Source organism: Rhinolophus sinicus, linkage group LG12 (genome assembly GCF_036562045.2).
Source record: "Rhinolophus sinicus isolate RSC01 linkage group LG12, ASM3656204v1, whole genome shotgun sequence".
Taxonomy (NCBI): Eukaryota; Metazoa; Chordata; class Mammalia; order Chiroptera; family Rhinolophidae; genus Rhinolophus; species Rhinolophus sinicus.
The window spans coordinates 30,190,370-30,215,708 of record NC_133761.1 but is presented as its reverse complement, the minus strand read 5'-3'; the positions used below and the strand labels follow the sequence as shown (position 1 = coordinate 30,215,708).

Sequence of the window (25,339 nt, the reverse complement as noted above, 5' to 3'; positions counted from 1 at the left end):
GATACACCCAGGAGAGAATTGCTCATTGGTAGGGATGCACATGTTCGACTTTACAAGATACCACATTGTTTTCCAAAGGTGTATACTAAACTCTCATCAGCAATGTGCAAGGTCTTAATCCATGTCATCTCCGGCATTTGGTATGGCAACTTTCATTCATACTCATCAATGGGGTAAAACTGTGCTATCGAATTGTGGTCTTAGTTTACATTCCCCCAGTTAAGCTTCTCTTCGTATACTGTTTCCCTAAAAATAAGACCTAGCCAGATAATCAGCTCTAATGTGTCTTTTGGAACAAAATTTAATATAAGACCCAGTCTTATTTTACTATTAATGTAAGACCCGGTCTTATTTTACTGTATTTTACTCAAAGACCGGGTCTTATATTAACTTTTGCTCCAAAATATGCATTAGAGCTCATTGTCTGGCTAGGTCTTATTTTCGGGGAAACACGGTATTCATGGGTCACATACTTCCTGCTCTATGAAAATACCTCCTCAAAATCTTTGCTTTTCTCCTTTTCTTGTGATTTTGTCAGTTATATATTGTCTTGTTGCTTTTCACTGCCAGATTATTTAAATGTTTATGTAGTTGAGTTTATATTAAGGTTCATACATTAAGCTTCTGAATTTAATTTTTCTAGCTATGCAGTGTCCATTTTAAGAGATCCTTCCTTACCAACTTCAGGGTCAGCAAATTATTCATCCACATCTTATGAACATTCTGAAGTTTAACTCCTTCATTCCTCTGGATTTTTGTGTATGGCATGAGTTAAGCAAAATAAATAAAGGCATTCATTTTTTAAAACTCCACAAAATCGTTAAGTGTGTTACTTTCTCCTCAACACAGTAAAAAGTTCTATATGGTACCTGCTCCCAAACTAAACCAGGATCATTAATGTGAAAAGACTGTTTTAATAGGTAAACTTTATCTCTACTTCTTGCTTGGGAAACAATCTGCTGAGCAGATCATGAACTTCGTTTTACAGATTGTAGTTTAGAAATAGCTTTTTTGGCTTGAAATGGTTTTACACACCCTTGTTTTCCCAAGTATTGTGTGTTCCACTGCCCCTACAGACTTCAGTACTGTGGACACTGAATCTTACAACCCACGGGAGTTTTGCAAAAAATGTTTAGTCTTGGGCTCCAACCTAAGAAATTAGTATCCTTGAGATTGGGTGCTGGAAATAGGCATTTTAAACAAGTGCCCCTCAGGGAATCAAAAACATTAGAAGTGGAAGCCATAAGCCTGTTACTTAGAAAGCAGAACATAACCTACTTTTTCCTACACCGAGACCCTCACTTGTAAGTGCACAGAAGTTGTCTTTTAAGTTCTTGTATCTTGATGCCTTTGTACATGCTGTAACCATCTGGATCCCATTCATTCTGCAAGTCTTGACTCAAACATAAATCTGAGAAACCCTTCTTAAACAGAACAGTGGCTGGCTTAAAACAGTAACATCCAATAACAAAGCATGTAAGCACCTACTGAAAATTTTGATAGGTTTTAAAGTTCTGGAATTGGAAATAGATTTAATACTGACATCTTTGATTAACATTAGAGTAGTGAGGTGTGGGCTTTCAGAAATTTCATGGAATGGACTCAAGTACAAAAAAAATAATCAACTATCCAAGTCAATGGCATCACCTAGGGGCAGTATTAGCTGTGCTATTTAAGCGTTCCCTTAACTTGGTCTCTGCTCCAACAGACTTGCTTGTCCAGCATGGCAGTCAGACATTCTTATAAAAGTTAGGTAATTATGGTATTAGTACAGGGCAGGTGCGTATCTTTCAAATAGCTGGCTGATTATCAAGGGTTTTGCTATTGCAGTAACTTTCAAGTTCTGAAATACATGGGACTGACAGTCACATAAAGTACTTCACAGCATCCAGGAGCAGCATTCAGATTTGGATATACACAAGTGACATTTTTAAGGTCAGTTTTCGGGTTTTTAAAGGAGAGCTGTGATGGGTTCTTGAGTATCATTTTATCATCCAAGAACACTCCTGGCTTCCTTAGAAGCCTGTTGTTGAGGTTTAAAAAAAAAAAAAAAATCTCCCTAGACCCAGCTATCTTTTTAGACCTTAGTCTTTTAAAAGGAGAGCCAATCAGATTGTGACTGTTGCAGGTCACACTAAAGATAACAAGTATTTCACTGATGTAATTTCACATTTAAAAAAGAATCCAAGTCTAGCTATTTTCCAAGTGCCCAGTCTTAGCCACCGCCTTGAGGGCAGACATTTCAATTCTACCACTGTAATTTCCTATGTGGTTTATGACAAAACATAATAAAATTTAACCGTTCCCTACAGGATTATATAAGACTATCTGTGAACACATAGCACCAGTTAAAAAGTTCCTAACATTGTAGGCTCTCATGCAATGACTGGTAATATACTTGCATCCAAATACAGTATCATTCTCCCCTCATGGAGATTGATACAAACCATTTAAATGATGCTAGGAAGTCTCCAAAATTCTTGGACCTGCATTCAGTCTATGGAAGATTTTTAAACATTTCACCATTTGATAGTTCAATCAAGGTTTCATTCTCAAGTTGAGGTCTGACCACAAATAATCTAAGACTGCAGATTCCAAATTGGCCTTGACTAGTTTTACCACATGCTTTTGGGGAATGGCAGGATTGATGACTATTTTGTAGGGAAGACATAAAGGAAAAAAAATTGAGCGCCTGTAGCTAAGCCACTCGACGTACATTCTTTTAATCCTCTTATGAGCAGCCCCCCACACCATTTCCATGATATAGCTCGAACAGAGCTACTAGAAAGAAAAAAAAAAGCCAGGACCATAAGCCAGAGTTGCAGCAAAGTCCACACTTTTAACTGATCACACTGCTACTCTACTCTCAAAGGACAAGTCTAAAGTGGATATACGTATTAATTCCAATCACATACACACAAAATACATTGTTGAATTCTCCATATTCCTAGAACTACATGTTATACTGACAAAAACAGATATGAAGCCTGGATTTGGGACAATTAAAGAAATAAATTACAAACATTTTTTATTATTCAAATCCCAAGGCAAAAAAAAAAAAATCTCAGGTTGGAATCTTCATTTATTGGGCACTACTATGTAGAAACATTAATAGCTAATATTAATGAAGTACTGTAGCAATTTATTTCAGAATCAAAGTAGTTCAGATGACTGATGCACATAAATAAGCAAATGTGACTTTAGATTTTACTTTAGATTTTACTTACATTTACTTGAATGAGATCCATCTCCTCAGTCTAGCTAATTCTCCTTAGCTATAAAATGATTATTTTATGTTCTTGGCCTGGGGGTCAGGAGAAATAATAATAATAAAAGAGCTGTGAGTGAAACGCATTATGATGTCCCAAATGCATGAGATCTTTTCTCCTTGAAAGAAAGACCCCAAGGCCTCCATTGCTCTTTTATTTGAATGTAATATTTGGGATAATTGTCCCTATATAATTCCCAATTAATCTGAGGTCATAATAAAACAAGCAACAAAACAGTATTTGGGACTTCGGTGTCTCACCCTTATCATCAAGACTCACTGCCTCCCATCATCAATATTTATTGAGCATTTACAGTGTACTAGGCACAATAGAACATACAACATTGTCCCTGCTCTTGAGGAGCTTACATTCTAAAAGAAAAAAATACACCTCTTTTAAAATGGTATTTTTGTTTGGTGTTTTCTGCAAGGTACTGAGGAAATAGTCTATAGGGTGAGCTTTGGGTATAACTTAGCCCCATCATTACTTAAAGAAGAGAAAGGATTTTAAAGGCAAACAATGACAGACCAGTCAAGATGGGTAGGGTTTAAAGGAGATAACAATCTCATCAACTAAGGAGATTTGCTGCAGTAAATAGGATGAAGGAAAATAGTTTGTGGGATGCAGGCAAAGGAAGCAGGATATCCTTAGACATTGAGTGGAGCCAGAAAGATCATGCGGCCTTTTTTTTGCAAGTACATGGTCACCAAGTACAAATGCCTGGTGACAAGACAGAAGGCTAAAAAAGGTAATCCTGTACACCTGACAAATAGAGTAAAGGATCAAAGTTGAAGGCAAGCTATAAGAGTATCAAGAAATTCTTAAAAACAAAAGTGATTTGGAAGCACAAAACTTAAGTTACTGCTACCTAATGCCATGAAGGGCTAAGAACATTGTGGCTTCTGAAGTTAGAAAATGCTATTACTAAAATTTTAAATGGAACATATTACTTTTTTCCAATCGATCCCCCCACCTCTGAAAGAAAGGAAAATACTTTTTCAGGGTTTGGGGAGGTGGGAATTATGGGACATGGTTGGGAACAGTAGTAGTTATATTAGTAGTATTTTATGATAAACTTTGTATTTAAACTTGGTAAAAGCCCATTAGCTGCCAAGAGGGAATAAGGAATAAATTTCCAAAAATGTACAATTTCCTTTAGAGAAGTTTCAGAACCAAAAGATTAATTTACATGAAAAGCTATAGAGAAAGTAGTTGAAAAGTCCATTCATAAAACTTTTATTCCACTTACATGAACTTAATACACGTGTTCTTAACAATTATACTTAGATTGCTCATGAAAATTTCATAAGACATTAAACAAAGCTAGCCATCATCTCAAGTTATTTCCCTGTTAACTATTTTTACAGCACATGCATGTTAGGCAAGTATCAAAAAAAAAAAAAAAAAAAAAATCACAAAAGCAAAAAAAAAAAACCTAAAAAAAGTTAAATACATGGGTTTTTTGTTTTACTGCTGTGCTTGATATACATGAAGTAATGGATATCAAGCAATTCATTTTACTGCATCTTTACTTGTACATTTGTTCTTAGGTTGCCTAAAACATTTAAATACAAATAAAATGAGTGTAGCAAAAATAATGAAAGCAAACAGCAGGTAACTTTACAAATAATGGAATGTGAACCGTTTCTGCCCTTCTCCAGAGTAAATTGGGTCACGACTAAAGGACACTTCTGCAGCTGTAGTCAAAGGTGTGCACACTGGACTGAGTGTTCCACAGACACACACATGCTTCAATGTGTGCCATCCATGGGATATCCATTTCTACTACAGCCTTGTAAGTGCTCCAAACTTTAAAGTACCCACAATAACTACACCTGTGACTGGAACCAATTATCCCTTTTATTCCACACCAGGACAAACCAATATGTAGGCAGTTTTCTTTGCTTAGACATGGAAGCAGTTTTAACACTGGCCTTTGTGAAGCCACAATGTACCAAAAGTACTATGCCAAACATTTATAACTTGTATAAAAATTCCACATCCCCATATTGGCCACCTCAGGATGAAAACAGATAACTCCCTAAATGTTAACTGGCTCTACTCCCCTAATATTAAACATAAAAACCACATGGGAAATATAGAAATTCAATAGAAGTAACATAAACCTGTCATAAATCGTAAACAAAAAACTATTTGTGGGACAGCATGGATGACAAATGGTCTACTGTGTAAATTTTAGAATGAGGCAGACAAAAGTTGGAAGGCAGGTTAATTTTCTCCTCCTTCTCCTGCTTCAGCTTCATCTCCTTGGGTATCCGATGTCCACAACTGGTAAAAGAAGGAAAAATTTTCAGCATGTTTCAGTTTGAAAAAAGTATTAATAAATATACGAAGGTACCAGAATGCAACCATGGTTTTTGTTAAAAGGCTTTCTTAAAAAAAATAGCAGCACTGAAGATCTTAATTTCAAGATACAATACACGTCAATAAAACACATTTATTTTCTAACAATTTTCTAAGCACTGTAAGTACACAGCACAGATGTCTTCAAATAACAAAGTCAGACACAGGAAACTCATGGTTATTCATAGAAGATAAAGAGCAAGTGGAAGAAATCATAGAAGTGCTAAGTATCAATAGCTATTAGATTGTCCTGAATAGCCCCAACAAGAGATGGATGTGCAAGTTTGGTGTGAATAAACCAGAATCACTAATCTGATCTATGCTCAAGGAGCTCAGGTTGACTACTTTCCCCTGGTAAAACTTACATTTCCACTCCAAAAAGAATCCCATGAAATTCAAGAGCCAGAATACTGAACTAAAATACCAACTTAGCTTTTCGAATGTTTTCAGCTTAAAAACATGGCTTTGTGAATTTGTCTAATTCAAAATAGATGAACACAATGCATTATGGTCAGAACCAAATCTTGTAAGAGGTAAAAAATGAATTGTTCCATAGTGGTACAACTATGGAGTCTATTACTTTTTTTCATTGTTAACAGTTTTTCAGGTGAAAAAAATTTCACAATCATTTCAGCTGCCTCAAATATTAAGTTTTTACAAGTCTTACCAATCTATAATAATTTTAGAGGTAATTATAAAAGAATTGAGTCAAGACAACCTTACATTTTATATTGCTCATATACACTGAAAAATTAGATGGAAAAAATCTCAATACCTAGCTCCTAAATCACCCATTAGTTTTATTTATTTATGAACCAAATGTATCTCTGGCCTGGAAAGGCGACTTCTTCCAAGGTCATACAGTTAGCTAAATGACTTCTGGAAGTCTGTGTGCTCCTGTTAAACAGGGAGTTTTTATAAGAGAAGATGAGATTATCTTCTAGTAACATCTCTTTCCAATTCTAACCTTCAAGGATTCTTGAACTTTCCATATAAACATAAAAAATTTAATACAAGATATTCTTTCTTGTAGAAACCTTTTAGAATGACAACCATCTCATTAGTTCAACCCAGGGAAAATACAAAAAGTTCTTTAGATTAAAATTAGCTATCAAACTGAAGTGCGTCTTTCATTTGATACAGATAAAAAGATTCATTCTTTAAGAAACTATGGCGGGGTGGCTGGTTGGTTCAGTTGGTTAGAGTGCAGTGCTCGTAATATCAATGTTGCTAGTTTGATTCCCACGTGGGCCAGTGAGCTGTGCCCTCCACAACTAGACTAAAGGATGACTTGGAGCTGATGGGTCCTGGAAAAACACACCGTTGTCCAATACTCCCCAGTAAAAAAAAAATTTTTAAAAACAAAACTATGGCTTATTCTCCTGATTAAAATAAAAATCTCACAATGTAAGATGTCAGATGGGTACTAGACTTATCGGGGTGATTACTTCGTAAGTTATATAAATGTCTAATCACTATGCTGTACACCTGAAACTAGTATGATATTGTAGGTCAATAGTAATCGAAAAAGAAAAAGAAAACACGCAGAACAGTGACACAATTTGTCTTGGATGATATAGCTAATTGGCTGAGCAGGTTTTAAGACTCCTGATCTAGGACTCCTTTTAGGACATCATGTTTAAATGATAAATATTTACATAAGTAATTTTGTTGGCAATTCATCATGAAAATATTACACATTTAATAAAAAATTTCACAGGCTTTTAGGCAGCCCCCTAATTACACTTTCTAAAATAATTTGAAGTGTCTAGTAATAATACACTAGTACACAATACTGTTCAAAAAACTCTTTAGTGACAATATTCAATACTAGAATGTAGAACTGATTCAGGAAATTGGCAGTGGACTAGAATAAAACTGCAAAAAGTGAAATGTATAAAATGATATAGTCCCCAAGAGTAAAGGCCCTAAAGCTAACAAAAACCATTAGCACATCAAACTCTAATCCTCATTCCTAGCTCTTTACCTGGCACACAGCAGATACCTGATAATTTTTTCGCCCAAGCCTCAAAACTTCAAATTTAACATTTATCTGAAGGAGATGTATGGGAAAACCTATGGGACCAAAGAGACATACCGTGTTTCTCTGAAAATTAAGATCCAGCCGGACAATCAGCTCTAATGCGTCTTTTGGAGCAAAAATTAATATAAGACCCGGTATTATAATATAATAGACCTAGTATTATATTATATTATATTATATTATATTATATTATATTATATTATATTATACCATATTACATAAGACCCGGTCTTATATTATAGTAAAATAAGACCGGGTCTTATATTAATTTTTGCACCAAAAGACACATTAGAGCTGATTGTCCGGCTGGTCTTATTTTCGGGGAAACACAGTACAATAAATTCCAATGTGTAGACTTTATTTGATAATTCAAATATGAAACTGTTAAAAAAGGAAAAACTTAAAAGACAACTGGAATTTGAACACTGAGATATTTAACATTACTAAGTTAATATCTTTGGTGTTATACTGGCAATGTGATTTTTGTTTTTGTTTTTTAAAGTCTGGAGTATACCAAGAACAATCATGACCCTCCATAATAAATCACTTTTTTTCTTAGATTTCTATTTGGATTCTGTCAATTATCTGAAATTTTGTAACTGAAGTTATTAACACCCTACCATAACTGTATAAATATGAAGGCAACTTTATGGTGGAAAAAAAATTAATGAAATTTAAATATAAGGAAAACTTCAGTATACTTTATTATTATTATTATTATTATTATTATTATGGAATATTGGGGAACAGTGTGTTTCTCCAGGGCCCATCAGCTCCAAGTCATTGTCCTTCAATCTAGTTGTGGAGAGCGCAGCTCAGCCCCAAGTCCAGTAGCCACTTTTAATCTTTAGTTGCAGGGGGTGCAGCCCACCATCCCAGGTGGGAATTGAACTGGCAACCTTGTTGCTGAGAGCTTGCGCTCTAACCAACTGAGCCATCAGGCCACCCCTCCAGCAGCTCAGCGGTAGCTCGCTGTCTTCAATGTAGTTGTGGAGGGTACAGCTCACTGGCTCATGTGAGAATCAAACCGGCAACCCTGTTGTTCAGAGCTCATGCTCTAACCAACTGAGCCATCCGGGGCCACCCTTCAGTATTTTAATACTAAAAACTAAACTCTTCTGTGACTAAAATGGAAAAAAAATGGAATCACCCAGATTGAAATGGAAAATAAAACAGGCTTTCGTGATTAAAAGTCAAAAACCATGGATTACAAAATTATTTTTAAAACTAAAATTTTAACAACAGATCTGTAACTAATGAAAACTGTACATTTTTAGTCTTTGGTCTAGTATTTCAGTTTGTGTAAGGCGGTTTTCTTCAATTTTAACAGATTAGATCTCATATTTGATTTTTAAAAAAGACCAAAAATATTCCTTGTAGTAATCTATAAAACATAATCTAGTCAACTACTTGAACCATTGACACTATTATGTACTTACTGTCAAGTTGTCTCTCAGTAATTGCATTATTAGCGTGCTGTCTTTGTATGACTCTTCACTTAATGTATCAAGTTCAGCAATAGCTTCATCAAAAGCCTATGATTAAAAAAAAGTTACGTTTCAGTGCTCAAATAATAAAGATAACTGTATTTCCATGTAACAGGTAAAATACATACTGTCTTTGCAAGAGAGCAGGCTTTCTCCGGGGAGTTCAGAATCTCGTAATAGAACACAGAGAAGTTAAGGGCCAGACCCAATCTGATAGGATGTGTTGGTTGCATTTCCTTTTTGCTGATTTCAAAAGCTTCCTGGTATGCTTGTTGTGACTGATCCACAATCCCTGGATAATAAAACACACCAAGATGTACTGGTAAAATCTACACTTCATCTTCAACCCTCAGGCCAAACCATTAATATCCTCTAAAATATTACACTGTAGAAATCTTAATTGAACGAGGTTCTTAAATTTTAAAAAGCAGGCTTCTCCTGGAATACCACACTAGTTATTGGTCAATGTCAAGACAAAAATGACTATAATCATCTCAGTATTATATTTTATTAGTTTGCACTGCTCTACAGTTATGCTGTGATTACTATTTCTTCGAATTATGAGGAAACATTCCTATACACAAAACTGGCTTTTCAGCTAGCATACATTTTAGAATACCAATATTAGGTAGTAGATATACATTCTCAGGACTAAAAAAAAGGAGGAAAATGTGCATTAGTGCTCTTCCTTTAGTGCTTTCTAAGCAATTCAAAACAACAGAAAAACTGCTTTACTCTTCAGAAAGAGACCATTTCCATACTATGTAATTTTATACAAGTTCAACAAACGGATTGAAAAACACAGCTTACCTTTCTTGTCATCACCAGCAGCAACCTCAGCCAAGTAACGGTAGTAGTCTCCTTTCATTTTCAAATAGAAGACTTTGCTCTCTGCTTGTGAAGCATTGGGGATCAAGAATTTTTCCAAGAGAGACTAGGGAAGAAAAAAAAAGTCATAATAAGAATAAAATATTTACAAAACTGAAAGTATCTGCATTTCTTAAGATCATACTGTAGCCAACGTTATAAAATTTTAATACCCTATCATTGCCAATAATGCAATTGTTGAATGCAGTAGGCTCATGAATTTGTGGTTTAAAAGCAGAATGCTTTTAAACCACAATACTTAAAATTTGAAGTTAGTGCTCAGTTAATTACTTAATTTTTTAAAGGTTTACACACTTGAGTATCCATCCCCTCCACTACAGTGCTATCTATTTAAATGGCAACAAAACTGCGTGTTTCCAATGTTTCAATGAATGTGAAAGCACCGAGAGCTCCTAACATTTTCTAACAAATTGGCAAATTTTCCATTTTCAAGATAGTCATATTAGAACGGAAAGAACCTATGAGATGAACCTTTTGGGACTCTGGAAAAAAATAGGACTTAAGCAGAAACCAACAATGTAACACACTACCAGAGTCCCTGACAGGAAAACAGAACAAAATTAACTTCAAGTAATACCTCACAACACATAAAAAGCTTTTCAAAGTAAAAGTTTTATTTTTCCTAACTAAATTAATACAGTAGTAGAATTATGAGAATTACAGATCTGAAGAGTAAACCTTTAATTTCATTAAAATGATTTTTAGCTAACAAGTTACATGTTTTACAGATCACTCAAGACAACAGATAAAAACTTCATCTTACATAATTTTGTTTAAAACTATAGCAATCTAAATTGATTTAAATCCTAACATGCTAATAATTATATCTTACAAGTGATTTAAAGCAAAAAAATGTTATCAAATTGGGGGGCAGGGAGAACAATAAACTAGTGATTTTTTTTTTCCCTTTCCCTTTTAAGGGGAAGAAAGATTCTTCCAGTAGTAGAATTAGGAAAATGGTTTTGTGTGGTTTTTTTTTTGGTTTCTGTTTTTTCAAACAACTCTCACCACCCCTACTTCCTCTTACTAAATATAATCTAGGAATCAAGGCGAAAGTGAATTTTCAAATGGGCTTAGCCCCAAACAAGTCATTTTTAACAAGGAAAAAGGGTATCTAATACTTGGTTTCTATTCTTCTGGCAGTCATCCAGTAGGTCTGGAGTTTATGTAGCACCTACTTACATGTAAAATAATTTGTAAAATGCTTTTAAGTAGCTCTCTGTATGTTTACCCCCATTGTTATGGTGCAATGGTGGGTGGATGAGTAAGCTTTAATACAGCTTCTCCCTCCTTTGTATATGATAAGCTAGACACCCAGATGAAGTAGGGAGTGGCCAAGATGGCAGTAGGGCTAAGTTGCAATATATTATAGAAAGGGATTGGAGGTGACAGAGTCAACCTAAAATGATGTCTCCTGTGATTATTAACCAATATTTAAAACTACTGGCCTGACATCAGAAGAGCACTTTGATTAGGGTAACAAAATCTTTCCTACACCACACCCACAGCTTCATACTCAAAGAGATCTCAGCTGCAAAAGTGTTTGGACATTTGAACCAAGTGCTCTTTGGGGATCTGCCTCATATGGTACAAGATAGTTCCATTTAATACAGTTTCCCCGAAAATAAGACCTAGCCGGACAATCAGCTCTAATGTGTCTTTTGGAGCAAAAATTAATATAAGACCGGGTCTTAGACCCGGTCCTATATTATTGTAAAATAAGACTGGGTCTTATATTAATTTTTGCTCCAAAAGACACATTAGAGCTGATTGTCCGGATAGGTCTTATTTTCGGGGAAACATGGTATAGTTAAGTGCATGTTTTTTCACTTAAGAAACAAATGACCAGGTCTTTTCAGGTTTTACATCTTAATACAAAAAGCATTATTCATTCCATTATGGAAGATGGTATTACACAGTAGCTCTGAAGTTGGTCTAGGTTTAAACTGTGGCAACTCCACATTTTTAAGGGTTAATTTCTATTTCTGATTGGCTAGGCTAAAGATTAAACTATAAAGTCTAAGGAAAGAAATAGTGTAGTATGATGAACCAGAATTCACAAATAACTTCAAATTAAATAATGGGAGGAAATTTTTAAATTTAAAGAAGGCTTCGTATACAATTACACTGTGACCTAGCTCACTTGCACACACGTAAGACTATACTAAGAATATTTTCAGATAAGCCCAGCCAGGAAATCATTTCACATTTTACAGCTTCAACATATTTTTACAGTCACTTAGTCTCCAATACTTAAATGCCACTGTGCTAGACACTGAGAATATAATAGTGAGCAAGACAGTCTCTAAGTTTGTGGACAAGAGGCCTAGTAGGGAGAACAATGGAGACTGAGAATGACACTGCCTAGTCAAGCACTTCACGCTGCAATGACCTTATTCTGCAATGACTTTATGTAACCTACTCCCTATATGTAAAGACGAAGGCCATAAACATGTCAAGTTAGTTCAGGGTGAATCACTAAAGACAAAACTTTAATGTATACATCAGAAAACTTGTAGAAGTTATTTAGACAAGCTGTCAAAAATGTTACGAGAATTAGTACTCCATCTTTTATGAGTAGTAATCTGTATCATTTTACAGAGGTTAATTCACACAATTTTTTAAATAGCAGTTAAGCACCTCGTCCCCTAACGTGAATACTGAATCAGCTATTAAGTCTGATTAAAACATTAAGAACAACAAAAATACTTTAACCAGAACCTACTTTCTCTCAACCAGAACCTACAAGTAACAGGAAGGTGAGATAACAGTAGTCAGGTTGCTTATTGGCCTAATGATGGACCAAAAGGGCCAAGTATCAACCATGCAAATGTTTCTGGTGAAATGCTGACTAGATTAAGTTGATAAAGCAAACTCATCAAATTGTACACATTAAATATGAGCAGTTCTTTGTCAATTATACCTCAATAAAGCTGTTAAAAAACAAAAGTTAAGTAATGGTAAATGGTATACTTTTATCTACCTTCCAGTGACATAAAGCTAAGAACCATTAACATTAAAAAAAAAAAAAGGCAAGAAAGACTGGATAAAGATTACATTTAAAGGGGCTGACATTTTGGCTCAGAAAGCTATGAAAGAACAGAATTGTGGTAGACTGTCTCCAGAGATGGCCTCCACAAACTCCCCTGCCAACCCTGGTCATATATGCCACTGCTTCTCCCCTGTCAAGAGGTAGAATTTATTTCCTTTCCCCCGACTTTGTTGACTTGTTTTGACCAACACAATGTAGTGGAAATGACTGCTGTTCCAGTTCTGGGCCTAACCTTTAAGAGGACTGGCAACTTCACCTTCTGCTCTTGGAGCCCTAAATCAGCGTGTAAAAGGTCAAACTACCCTGGGGGAAAGCAAGGCCAAGTCAGCCCCAGTCATGGGACATGTGAAGTAAAGCCATTTGGATAGTTCAGACCCAGCTGAACACAGAGCAACACGTGACCCCAGCCAATACTATGTGAAGATCTGCCCAATGGAGTCCAGACAAGCCACAAAATCCCAAGAAAGAATAAATCATGATTATAAAGTCATGAAGTTTGGTTTGTTATGCAATCGACAACTGAGAAAAATAATCATAACATTATTTAAATAACAAACATGATATTTGACAAATTAAGCACTTTATATGGATTTTAATTTGATCCTTCCATAACTTTATCTGAGTCAGAAACTACAATTATCCCCATCTTATAAAGACAATGGGGCCCAGCAATGTAATGTAGTGTGTTTAAAACCAGTTAAATTACAAAGATGCAATTCCAACTAGACAATCCCACCTGTACTAACATTATGCTACATCTTCTCTGCCTCAATAGGGTGATATACCTACTAAAAAAGATAACATGATTTCAAGATATTAATAAAACTAGGAATTAAGGAAAATAATTCAGTTCTACATTGTGCTAATGAGACCAAATCTAGAGTATATTGTTCCTTTAAAAATGTATCAAGATAGGCATTTTTAAACTGGAAAGCAAACTCTATCCAGGAAAGCAAGCAAGAATGATGAGGAAATTACAAACTGTTACCAAGGTTGAAAGAATATGACATGAATGGCTCCAGAAGACAAGACTAGTTAAGTTTAGGAAGAGGCAGATTTCTGCTCAATGTGAGAAAAATTGTCTGAGTAGTCCAAACTTGGAATGGGCCACCCCATCAGATACTGAGTTCCTCTCTGACAGATTTTAAGGAGAAATGAGAGGATCACTTGGGTCTTTTGTAGAGAAGATTCGTAACTCAGATGTGGCCCCATTAAACTCTAATTGAATTACTGTAATTATAACACTAAATAGGTGATTAAATATGTTAATTTGTCAAATTGACCGAAGGAAAATAAAAGCTCAATTTTCCAGATCTGGAAGCCAGAGGAAAGAGGAAAACACAGGGAGAAGACCAACATGGAAATAAGAACAAAGGGGAAAAAAGGAAGCAGCACTTATCAGAAAGCAGCAGTGACAGGGAAAAAATTGGAAGCAAGCAAAATGGGAAACAGAAGGGAGAAAGGACAGCTATTTTCAAAATGTACAAAAACTTGAGAGAGTACGCTGCTAAACAGACAATGCAATCTCCTAAATTTTATTCATCTACAGTAGTACAATAAAAGCAATGAAGACTCTGGGACATTTAAAAAGGAGATAGCATTATATGAGTAGTAGGTGAGGAACGTCACAACTTCAACAAAGGTTAGGCCGACTACTGATGTCCCTTCCACTTGTAAAATTCTTCATGTAACATAGCACATTAATTTTCTAATCTACATGTAATTTATAATGGAAAAGGATTTTCAGGTCAAACAGGAAATTTACAAACATTTTACACAGCACCAAATTAAGGCTACAATGTTAATCCGTATGGTTCTTGCTGAAATATAATCTGATGTAGAAATTCACAGTATTTCCTCAAGCAATTTAAAAAATCTGTTTTTGGAGACAGCCACTGTGTTTTAAAGATATCGTGGCCAACATTTTCAAACATGTAAGATTAATTTGCTGAATTAGAGTTCATACATATTCTGACTTTATACAGTAATCATTCTAATAAGTGGGATAGGAAGCAAGATGCCAGTAAAAGCCCATATCCAATACCTCACCAGAGCTAAATACATATGATTCTGAAGAGAGGGCATTAAGCCTTAATGTAATCAACAAGTAAATTATGTGGAGTTTGATATATTCAAGATAAGATTTCTTTCTACAACATTGGTACAACAATTAAACTCTTAGGTTGTGAAAAACACCCAAGATCTATAGGTTCAAGTAATGAATCCCCCCCAAACCTGTCAATTTACCCATGGCAGAATATATTAACAATAGTTTTTATAACACATGCCTTGATCCAAAGAGGTCTACATAACATCAATACTTTGACTTTAGAGTGTATAAAAATTAAGGAACCAAATAAACTGACATTATCTAGTTCTGACTGCCTTTCCTAGGGTAGGCTCTACCTGCCCCCATAATAGGAATTTAAATAAACATCAAATACTGACTGTGGCCAAATATTTCTAAGGCAAGGTTTATAAACTGAAAATCCATCTTTATTCTAGTGATATATCTATCTCCTTTCACTGGTCCTTTAGTATGATTGGTTATAGCCTGAAATTAATAAATAGGAAGAGTAAAACATCAAATCTTTAGATAATTAGACTAGAAAACACCAAAACTGCTGCCTGAGCTGATGGCACTTCTTAGAGCAATAGCTTGGTGTAACAGAAATAAACTCTAAAATCAGGCCGACTTTGAATTCCACTCTCATCATTAATTTTGAGATCTCAGAGCCTTAACTTTCTCATCTATAAAATGATTAAAATGAAAATCTACTTCAAAGGCTGCTAAGAGTTATAAATGAGAGTAGGTGTTCTACTCATATAAGGTATGGGATCCTGGACATTCAAAAATCTGCTTTAATGTTTTTGTACTCTCTATTTTAGTACTTCACTTTGGATTAAGTAATCTACAATTCCTGTAGCTAGTAAAGGCGGTAAAATCATGCGCAAAAAACTTTCATTTGAAAACACAGAATTAAGTCACATCAAAGGAGAAAAGATACTTAGTCTTATTCTTTTTTGTAGCATACTTGTAAAGGGCACAAACTACGGAGACAAACCACCTACTGTCTAAATTCAAACGCCAGTTCACTGCTTATTAGGTATGTCACCCTAACAAAGTTCTGGGATCTCCCAGGACCTAGGTTTCTCATCTGTAAAAGGGAGATAGTAGTAAATATAATACACACGATTGTTGTGAAGATTAAGTGAGTACATATATAGAAACCATTTAGAACAGAATAAGTATTATCATTTGAGGGTAAAACAGTATACTTCCCCCGCCCCCGAAACATGTAACTTATGAGTCTAAGAAGTAGCTCCACAATTAAAACCCACAATTAAAATCCCCACCCGAAACCCTGTCACACAGGAAAAAAGGAAGCTCTCCATCGTACTGAAACAGGATTTCAAACAAACATAGATAAATTTAAATTTTATTTTAACTATAAGTGAATTCAAACAGGCTGTTATAAAACAGAATACTGTACATGGTTGTTTGTATACATCATAGAAACCATAAAAACCAGAACGCTGAGTAGGTGCTGGTCAAGGAAACTGTAGGGCCAAACTTTCTCAACAAGAAACTGGGGACGACTAAAGCTTAATGAACATGGCCCACTGGTTGCTAATGGTTTTGTTGACCTTCAGACCCTAGAAATTCAGAATTTTTCTTTCTTCCTCTGCCTGCTTTGGCCAGGCAGCCAGACAGTAAACTGCTTTTTAAAGTTCACTAAAGCTTCTGAAATGGAAACAAAAGACTTGATGGGAGACTCATTTAAATCGAGATGTGCAAGAGAACTCAGCATCTCTCTGCTGCGGCCTGCCTCTTCTGTCCCTGAGACTTGGTCTTTATCACTCACTGCATCTGCAGTCTTCTGCTCAGACTGTTCCAAGAGACTGAGCTGGCCTTCATTGTGGCCTAATTCCTTTGGGTTCCCTGGCCGCTGCTGCCGCTTGCCCTCCACATCTGAGCACACTTTCCGCCTTTCTTCAGGCCCATCTCCTCTATGGTCACCCCTTGGCAAGCTGGTACCACATTCCCTAACCAATTATTTTCTTTCCTTCAAGCACTGTCTACACTAAATAAGTAAATTACTATAGTATAGTAGCTTTAAAATGACACCTTAACCAACCAACCCACCACCCTCCCAGAAACCCATCTTAGTTCTGAACTTTCCTCTTATATGAACTAATTTCCTTATATTTAAAAAATGCTAACTTACTCATTCTAACCTTAGTACTTATTATTTCTCAGGTATGCTTTCTAGAAAAAAAGCTAAGCAGTAACAATGAATGCTCCACATTTATGGTTTAAAATTTTTTGGTCTCAATACCACTTTATACTCATAAAATTCTGGAAAGTTGTCAAGATCAAGGTAATGAGTACAAGTTATCTGAAATTCTCATTTTTGCTTCAAAACTTGAATTTTTATTATTAGTCACAAATATCATGTTTCACTTAAAGTGACATGCTCACTTCATTTTCAAGATGTTTGCTAAATACACAAGTCTCAATAACCATAGCTTGCCTGTCATTCTTTGAAGAGTGTTCCATGAAAAAAAAAAAGCAGCTACTTCAGTTTACTATTCAATTAAATTCTTTTTCTGGAAATACTGCTGTACTTCCCATTTTGCTTCACAGAGTATTAAAAAGATGTTTACATAAAGGCTACTAATAAAAAGAATTTTACAGCTTCAAGCACATTAAGTGAAGCCAGTTGTCTTTTTTTTTATTTTTTATTTAACTGAGTGCATGTTGAAGACCGTATAATACAGATGGTGCCACTGCCTTTTATTAGTGTTAAGGAACCAGCAGTTTTAGCCACCACTGCTTTTGCGTCATGCTAATGTTCACATAGAAAGGAGCCAACCATGACTTAGTATTGTCATGAACATAGTTGTCAACTCACAGACCCCCTGAAAGGACTGCCAGGGCTCCCCAGATCACTTTTAAGAATTGCTGATTTAAAGTACTCTGTCCTTACACCTTTTCATACCTAGCTCTAATTCTATGTTCTCCCTAAAACTAATTCTCAGAACCATTCAGTTTAGCCCACATTTGCTGTACCTCTAGTATCTAATGAAGGGTTTTTAACTGAAGGAGAAACAAAAGGAAATACTCTAATTTCGGTCAATAGCACATTAGCTAATAAATGTCACACCCTTGTAACAGTATACAGACCTTATAACAGTATACAGAGATTAAAAAGCATGAGGTGTATGCCAACAAGGAATGAAGCCTAAAATATACATCAAAGTGTGTGCGCGCAGGCACAATGCACAGAACAGTTTGTATATGATCTTACTCATGTGTATTCTTCAAGGACAGAATGCAAATTTGCAGGATACAAAAATGCCTAACAGAGGTTACCCCAGAGGAGGTGGGATGTCAGAAGTTTCCTTTTTCCTTTATGTCCTATGCTCTATAATGTCTAAATTATTATTCAGAGCAAGTATATTTTAAAAGAATTTTGCACCACCTTTAACTTTTTACATACACATGTATTCTTAATCTACTTACAGGCTCCTTAAAGACACCTTTTGCACATATTAGGCATTCAAATATTAAATTCTCATGTTGAATTATAAAATGTGCATAATTTGACAGCTTCATTTAAATATAACTGAAGAAAACTTAGAACTGTCTTCAGAGAGTGAAGAAAAGGCTCAGCAAGCTGAAGACTATCAAGAGGTCACCATTTTACCAAACTTCTAAATAGCGAAGATAAAACATGATACAAAATACTGAAGTTGATACTTACTGTATGTTAGATAATGAAAAACACTCAATGTTCTGCTTCTCTGAAGTCTTAAGAAATTGCTCAAAAATTACGTATGTTGTACTAAGCACATATATTCAGAAACAGCAGCCAAGGAGCAGGCTAGGTACATCCTAATAATGCTTCCAGAATCCTTGGATAAGCTCCAGGTTTTTATGTAATAACCCCTTTGAAAGAGGCGCAAGGGATACAAAAAAATCCACCAGAGACAGGGTGGGAGGCTAGTTTGTGGTATAGCAAGGCAGAGTAAATTTGTTTGGAAGTCAGGAAGCCTGGATTTTGGTACTAACTGCCACCAAGAATGATAGTTTCAAATTCAAAAGCATGACCCACCCCTCATTCAATTTTCTATTGTTTTACTCTAGCATTAATTTCAAAATCTCCCTCCCAATTTTATCCCAGGAAAGCTTCTAATACACTGAACCATCCACCCCACCACTATTCCTTAGATTTTCTTTGAATTCAAGGTCACTTTTGCTCTCTTAAATGGGAACAAGAATTTGTTGACTAAGGGTCCTTAAACTCAAAAAATTAGCAAGTACTCATTATAAAGTATTTATCCAGATACTCGACACAACTGGATAAACCCATCTCAAGTTGAAAATACAGCGAAGTTGAAAACGCACCTTTTATACACCTAAGTGAATTTAATACACCTCACCTGCTGAACATCACAGCCTAGCCTAGCCTACCTTAAACATTCTCAGAACACGATACCCCAAAAATGCTGGCAACACCATACCCTCTGCACTGCACTGGCTGTTCTACCCCCGATCGCATGCCTGGCTGGGAGCTGTGGCTTGCTGCTGCTGCCCAGCATCACGTGATGACAGAGGACTGTGCTGCATTGTCATCAGCCTGGGGAAAGATCAAAATTCAAAGTATGGTTTCTACTGAATGCATATCACTCTTACACCACTGTAAAGTTGAAAAATCTTGAGTGGAGCCATTGTTAAGTCGGGGACTGTCTATATATTTATTTCGGCCCTAAAGAATAGCCATGCCCCTTGCCACTAAACACTCAAACTAAATCACTGGGCAGTGTGCTGTGATTTGGGCTTGCCAATTAGACTACCCAAAGCCAACTAATGAAAAACATGTTTTAAATGAAAGTTACAAGTTACAGAGCTGGGATATCTCATGTCCTGTCTAACTGGTTAAGTAACAAGACAATATCATGTGTCTCCTAATATGATGCACCAAGGAGGGCACAGAATCAGATCCAGGAATTCATCCCCAAAAATGCACAATCTGAATTTAATCAGGAGGAAATCACCAGACAAATTATAGACTGGCCAGTACTCTTAGAAAGTATCAAAATCATGAAAGGCAAAGACTGAAAAACTGATCCAAAACAAAAGAGATAACACAGTGAAACGTAAAGTATGATCCTGGATTGAAAATTCTGGACCAGAATTAGGAGATTAAAGTGGTATAATTTATGAATAAATTCTATAGGTTACATAGTTTATTTTGTCAATTACTTTATTAATTTATTGATTTTGATAAATTATACTATGGTTCTATAACATGTTAACACTTGGAGAATCAGGTAAAGGATGTATAGAAAATTCTTCCTATTTTTCCATTTTTTCCTGAATTTGAAATTTCAAAATGAAAAATTAAAATATAACTGGTTAGAAAGATAATTTAATATGTAGAAAAGGTTATTTTCCTTTCTGGTTATTTAATATTACAAGTATTATACAAAAAGTTTTAAAGAAAAGTCCTTTTTAATAGTGACTATTTGCTGGAAGATAGCATTACCAGTGAGTTCTATTCTCCATCCTTGTATCTTTTTTGTGCTCATCTGTTTTTCAAACTTCTTTACTGGAAGTTTACAAATTGGTAAAATTTGTACTCTTTTTTGTGCTCATCTGTTTTTCAAACTTCCTTACCAAGTTTACAAATTGGTAAAATTTGTACGTAGGAGATAAAAAGCACTAAAACAAGGCATGAATTTGTAAATAAAAATGAGGGATGGAGAGAAGGTTCCTACTTTGTCTTAGAGACTGTTGCACCAATTGGTCAACATAGTAAATGTAATTTCCACAAATATAAATATACACAAAATATCATTAGCAAATGGTAAATACCCCCAGAATATCAAAGCAAAAAATCAACCTCTAATGAGACATTTATGGACTGTAATTTGAAAATAGAGCTGGGGTTAAGTCTCCTTGAATTTGACCTCACCAAATATGTGAGTGGAAAAGACCAAAGCCTCCATAACCCATTCCTGTTTTAAATCGTACTATCATGGCCCTCTTCCATGAACACAACAGATGAAGAGAGGTTAAGAAACATTCATTTCGTTCTCATATATATCATGCACAAAAAATGCTGGTGGTTAAAAGGGAGACGGCAAGAAACTGAGGCACAAGGGGGCTCAAATGTGATTCCTATTATTTTCATTTAAGTAAAGAACCCTAAAATATAGTCTAAAACTATCATCACTTTCAATGAAATTAAACATAGTTATTCTGACAAGCCTCTATCCCTCGTAAAATCCACACATCTTATAGCAGAGTAAATAACATGTTTCAATCTATTAATGAAAGGGATTCTACCGCAAAGGACAGAAATTATTAACGTGTATGACATGACCTAATAGATGTCACTGAACCTGAGCTTCAGAGTTCCTTGATCTGTGAAAATGAAAAGGCTATTCTAGATGCCCGTTCAAACCTAAAATTCAATGATTCTATGAAGTTCAACTCTCAATTTATTTTACTATTTAACTAAGAAACTCAAACTATCACATGAATGTAAATTCAAGTATCACCCTCAACAGGAAATTTAATTCCAATTCTACAGCACAATGTAGAAAAGTTCAAATTTCTAGTCTTGCACATTCGCTTGTGCACAAAGAGAAATTTCCCAGAATTTTCACTTTATTCTGTAGAGCCACAACCTTTTATCATTCCTAGATTTCTAAAAATTCTAAAACAAATGTAGGCTTTTTTGTTGCAATAGGGACCCACCTATTTGGAAATTAGTCTCTTACTCCCCCTTGTGGCTGGAATGGCTTCCTTTCTTTCAAGTACAATTTCATCCTTTGCTTCCAACCAACCAATTAGAAAACTGTTACACCAAAATTGCTAAAAGTCAGGTGATATAAAGAACTAATTTAGCGTACCTGCCAACACTTTGACTTTAAACTCACCTTTTTGTGTAATGTTGGCCTAACAGTAAAATTTTAAGTATTCTATGATTGATAAGGTTATATAGATATGAAGGCACATCATCGCTTTAAGGATGGAATCAGAAGATTTTGACCACTTATTGAATGACATTTCCTATTAATAACAGATGGCAAATCTTCACCATTTAACTGTTTAAAAAATCAACAAGGAGTTTGATAAAACCAAGATATATTATCCTTGGTGTTTAAAGACTGTTAATACCAGCCTAAAATTTCATTGTAATTCCTGTTAAAAGCTAGAATAATTGCTCCCTGATTTTTGCCCCTAAATGATAGATCTGCACAAAACTTCATGCTGACAGAAAGCCTGGATTTGTTCTTGAAAAATCAATTGGGTGAAAGGGCTAACTATAAGTGGAACTAAAAACTGCTAAATTAAATCAGGCTCAGAGAATTGCCTGCCTCTGGATCCTTCATGTTAGCAAAAATAATGCCAGGAAAATCAAGTGTTTTACCTCATACTCAAAATGTAGCTCCTAAAGATTAAAAGTAAAATGGCAAAAAGTACCAAAAAGAATATACTGAGCATTAGGTGACAACTGTTAACATTGTTCGGACACTCGGGGGTTTTTCCTTCTTCTCTCCTCCTTTAGAGTCCCCTTTACAGTTGGCATCAAACTCATGGGTTTCTCACCAGTCAAGGCCCCATTTCTCAATATTTCCACCACAGAGCATTTTTTTTTTTTTTTTTTTGGTTTAAAACACCTCACTTTTGGGTAGTGTTTTGTAGCTTGCACATGCACATTGTGTATTATGCATAAACTCCCTACTGGGACTAGATGTTATCAGCCACTTTTCAAAAAAAGTTGAAGACCAGCTCTTCCATATTTGACCAACAGGCAGTACTTTCCCTTTCATTCTGTTGTATTATTTGCATAGATGTCTATTTTCCTCTCTAGGTTGTCGAGATTTTTTTAAGAGCAGCAGGTTATCTTTATTATATTTACTTTTTATAGCATAGGGCTTATAAAATAGCAGGTAATAGAGTCTATACGGTTTACTAAAATTCTCAAATAAATTAAATCTCAAAATTAATATATCAAGCCACACTAAAGTGGTATCACAGAAGTACAAAAGGTAAAAGCAGTATGTTTACTGTTTAATAGCACCATGGGGTGTGTTAACTCAGTAATTCTCAAGACATTCTAGATCATTCCCATTTTGAAGACGTGGAAAGATGTTATACTTTGCCCAAAGTCATAAAATGAATAAAAATCTCGAACCCAAAATGTATGAATAGCCTCTGCTAGGTTGTATCACCCCTTTAAAAGTACTATATACACTTTAGTTTCCCTTGTTTTTAGAAATATTATGTAAGATCATTCTTCAAGTCTTATCCTTGTCACACAATTAAATTAAAATCTTGTGATAATCCCCTTCTATCAGATGAAAACAACCAAAGGTGAAACTGGACGGAAAAATCATTCCTCTTAACAAAGAGAGCACGCTCACTTTGGGATGTCTTATTTCCAAACATTTTCCAAACATGATAGCAAAGTACTCATCAGATTTGATGAACTGAGAACATGCTTGCTCTAAGAATACTACAGTCTGCCTTACAATACTGTTCTCAACTGTCAAGTCCACAGAATTACATTTTAAATGTAATGTGTTTTGGGAATGAGAAAGAATAGCCATAGTATAACTAACATAGTTGTTTTCATGTAGGATTTAGTATTATTTGTAGATGTCAATATACAAAAACAAAAAAAACCCACCATAAAAAACCTTTTGTAAATAAATAAATAAGGATGAATGAATGAATGAATGTAATGCTGTTTTGGGCAGGATTTTCATCAAGTGCCCCTGGGATGATTGTGGTCCAAATAAGTCCTTTCTAAACCCTGGGCAAAAAATTATGAGCTGACAGTTCCTGAGTCTTGAATCAACAAGAGAAGTAAGTCTTTCTCAGAAAAGCACTTGTAATCACTGAGAGGAGAAACATTCAATTCACCACTGGGTTACTCGGTAATATTGCTAATTTACAGTAACTCCTAAATCCCAAACCTTGTTTACAAGATGGGAATCAATCTTCACTAAAAAACGTTTCTAACTTCTCTAATGACGTCTAAGTCATTAAACAGTTCAAGTAAATGAAATTCAAATACAACAAAAATTGAGCACATCCTGCAAATTAAATGCAACAGGACCTCTCCTAGATTTTAAAAGAACAAACATGCATACAGGCCAACCAATCGAACAAAGTCCTATTTTAGTCTAATAGATTAATTAACATTTGGTCTTGTAGATTAAATAACATTTGGTCTAATACATTAAAATCTATAGATTATCATTTGACTGTCCTTATGTTCTTACTTTGCCATCCCACCTATAACTAATACTACTGTCAGCATATTTTTCTTTGGGGGAGAAGGGAAGAAGGCTCACAACAAATTCTGTCAAAAGAAATTCACAAATGCTTATATGCTGAAACCTTTTAGTAATCCATTCCAATGTAAACAAATATTGCCCATGCCATACGAAGGATCATACTGATAACAAATCAGCTATATTCGTGCATGCTTTGCTGCCCCAAGATTCACACTGTAGCAAAAGATGTCAACAGAAAATTAGTGAAATCTGCCAAGATATAAGACTATTCTATACCATGTTATTACTTTTGTGACATTATACCTTAACAGAAAATGCAAAACAAAATCAATGACAAATGACAAGTGGTACTTTGTAGCATTTTCACAAAGATACTCGTTTTTCATTTCAGGAATTACTCACTAGAGAACACAGGAAGAACGACTGTTGCACAGAAATGTACCTCATATAATGGGAACTGCTGACATACGGTAGCTTTGTACACTATTCCTCTCAAGCCTAATTCAAATTTGCACCACCTAAAAAATACAAAGCATATCTTATTCCTTCAGTGTACTTCACAAATTAAGTATCACAAAAGTCAATGGTCCTATTCTCAAGAATGAAGGAATGAAGTCAATCCTCTAAAGTTGAAAACAACTTAGACATCGAGATTAAAATAAATTCTAAATCAGAGTAATAAAGCAGAAATCCTCAGGCCATAAATATGGGAATAAGCAATGGCTCACTTGTATCAGGGACAGTGAGAACACCAAACTAGAGATAAAGATGGGTGTGTAGGGGATTTTGACAAAACTCGAGCAGACAGAAGGGAAGCAGTTACTTCATAGAAATAACAGCTGTCTGCAGCATAGAACTGGGAATAGAAAATGAAGGTAGCAAATCGGAGTGAATGACCAGAAGCAGTAAAAGG

The 25,339-nt window shown here is 35.2% G+C and overlaps 1 protein-coding gene across 5 annotated transcripts in view; it reads right to left on the bottom strand.

Annotated features, from left to right (window-relative positions):
• Nucleotides 1-3,552: 3,552 nt before the first annotated feature.
• Nucleotides 3,553-25,339, bottom strand: part of YWHAZ (tyrosine 3-monooxygenase/tryptophan 5-monooxygenase activation protein zeta) — a 34,978-nt gene continuing 13,191 nt past the window's right edge. For all 5 annotated transcript variants that reach the window (XM_074316923.1, XM_074316922.1, XM_074316926.1 and 2 more), the window contains exons 3-6: nucleotides 9,975-10,098; nucleotides 9,293-9,456; nucleotides 9,117-9,212; nucleotides 3,553-5,558 (exon numbers count right to left, since the gene is read on the bottom strand). In XM_074316923.1, the coding sequence (XP_074173024.1) occupies nucleotides 5,499-5,558; nucleotides 9,117-9,212; nucleotides 9,293-9,456; nucleotides 9,975-10,098 (444 nt within the window). In that variant the 3' untranslated portion in view covers nucleotides 3,553-5,498. The remainder of the gene's footprint in view (nucleotides 5,559-9,116; nucleotides 9,213-9,292; nucleotides 9,457-9,974; nucleotides 10,099-25,339) is intronic.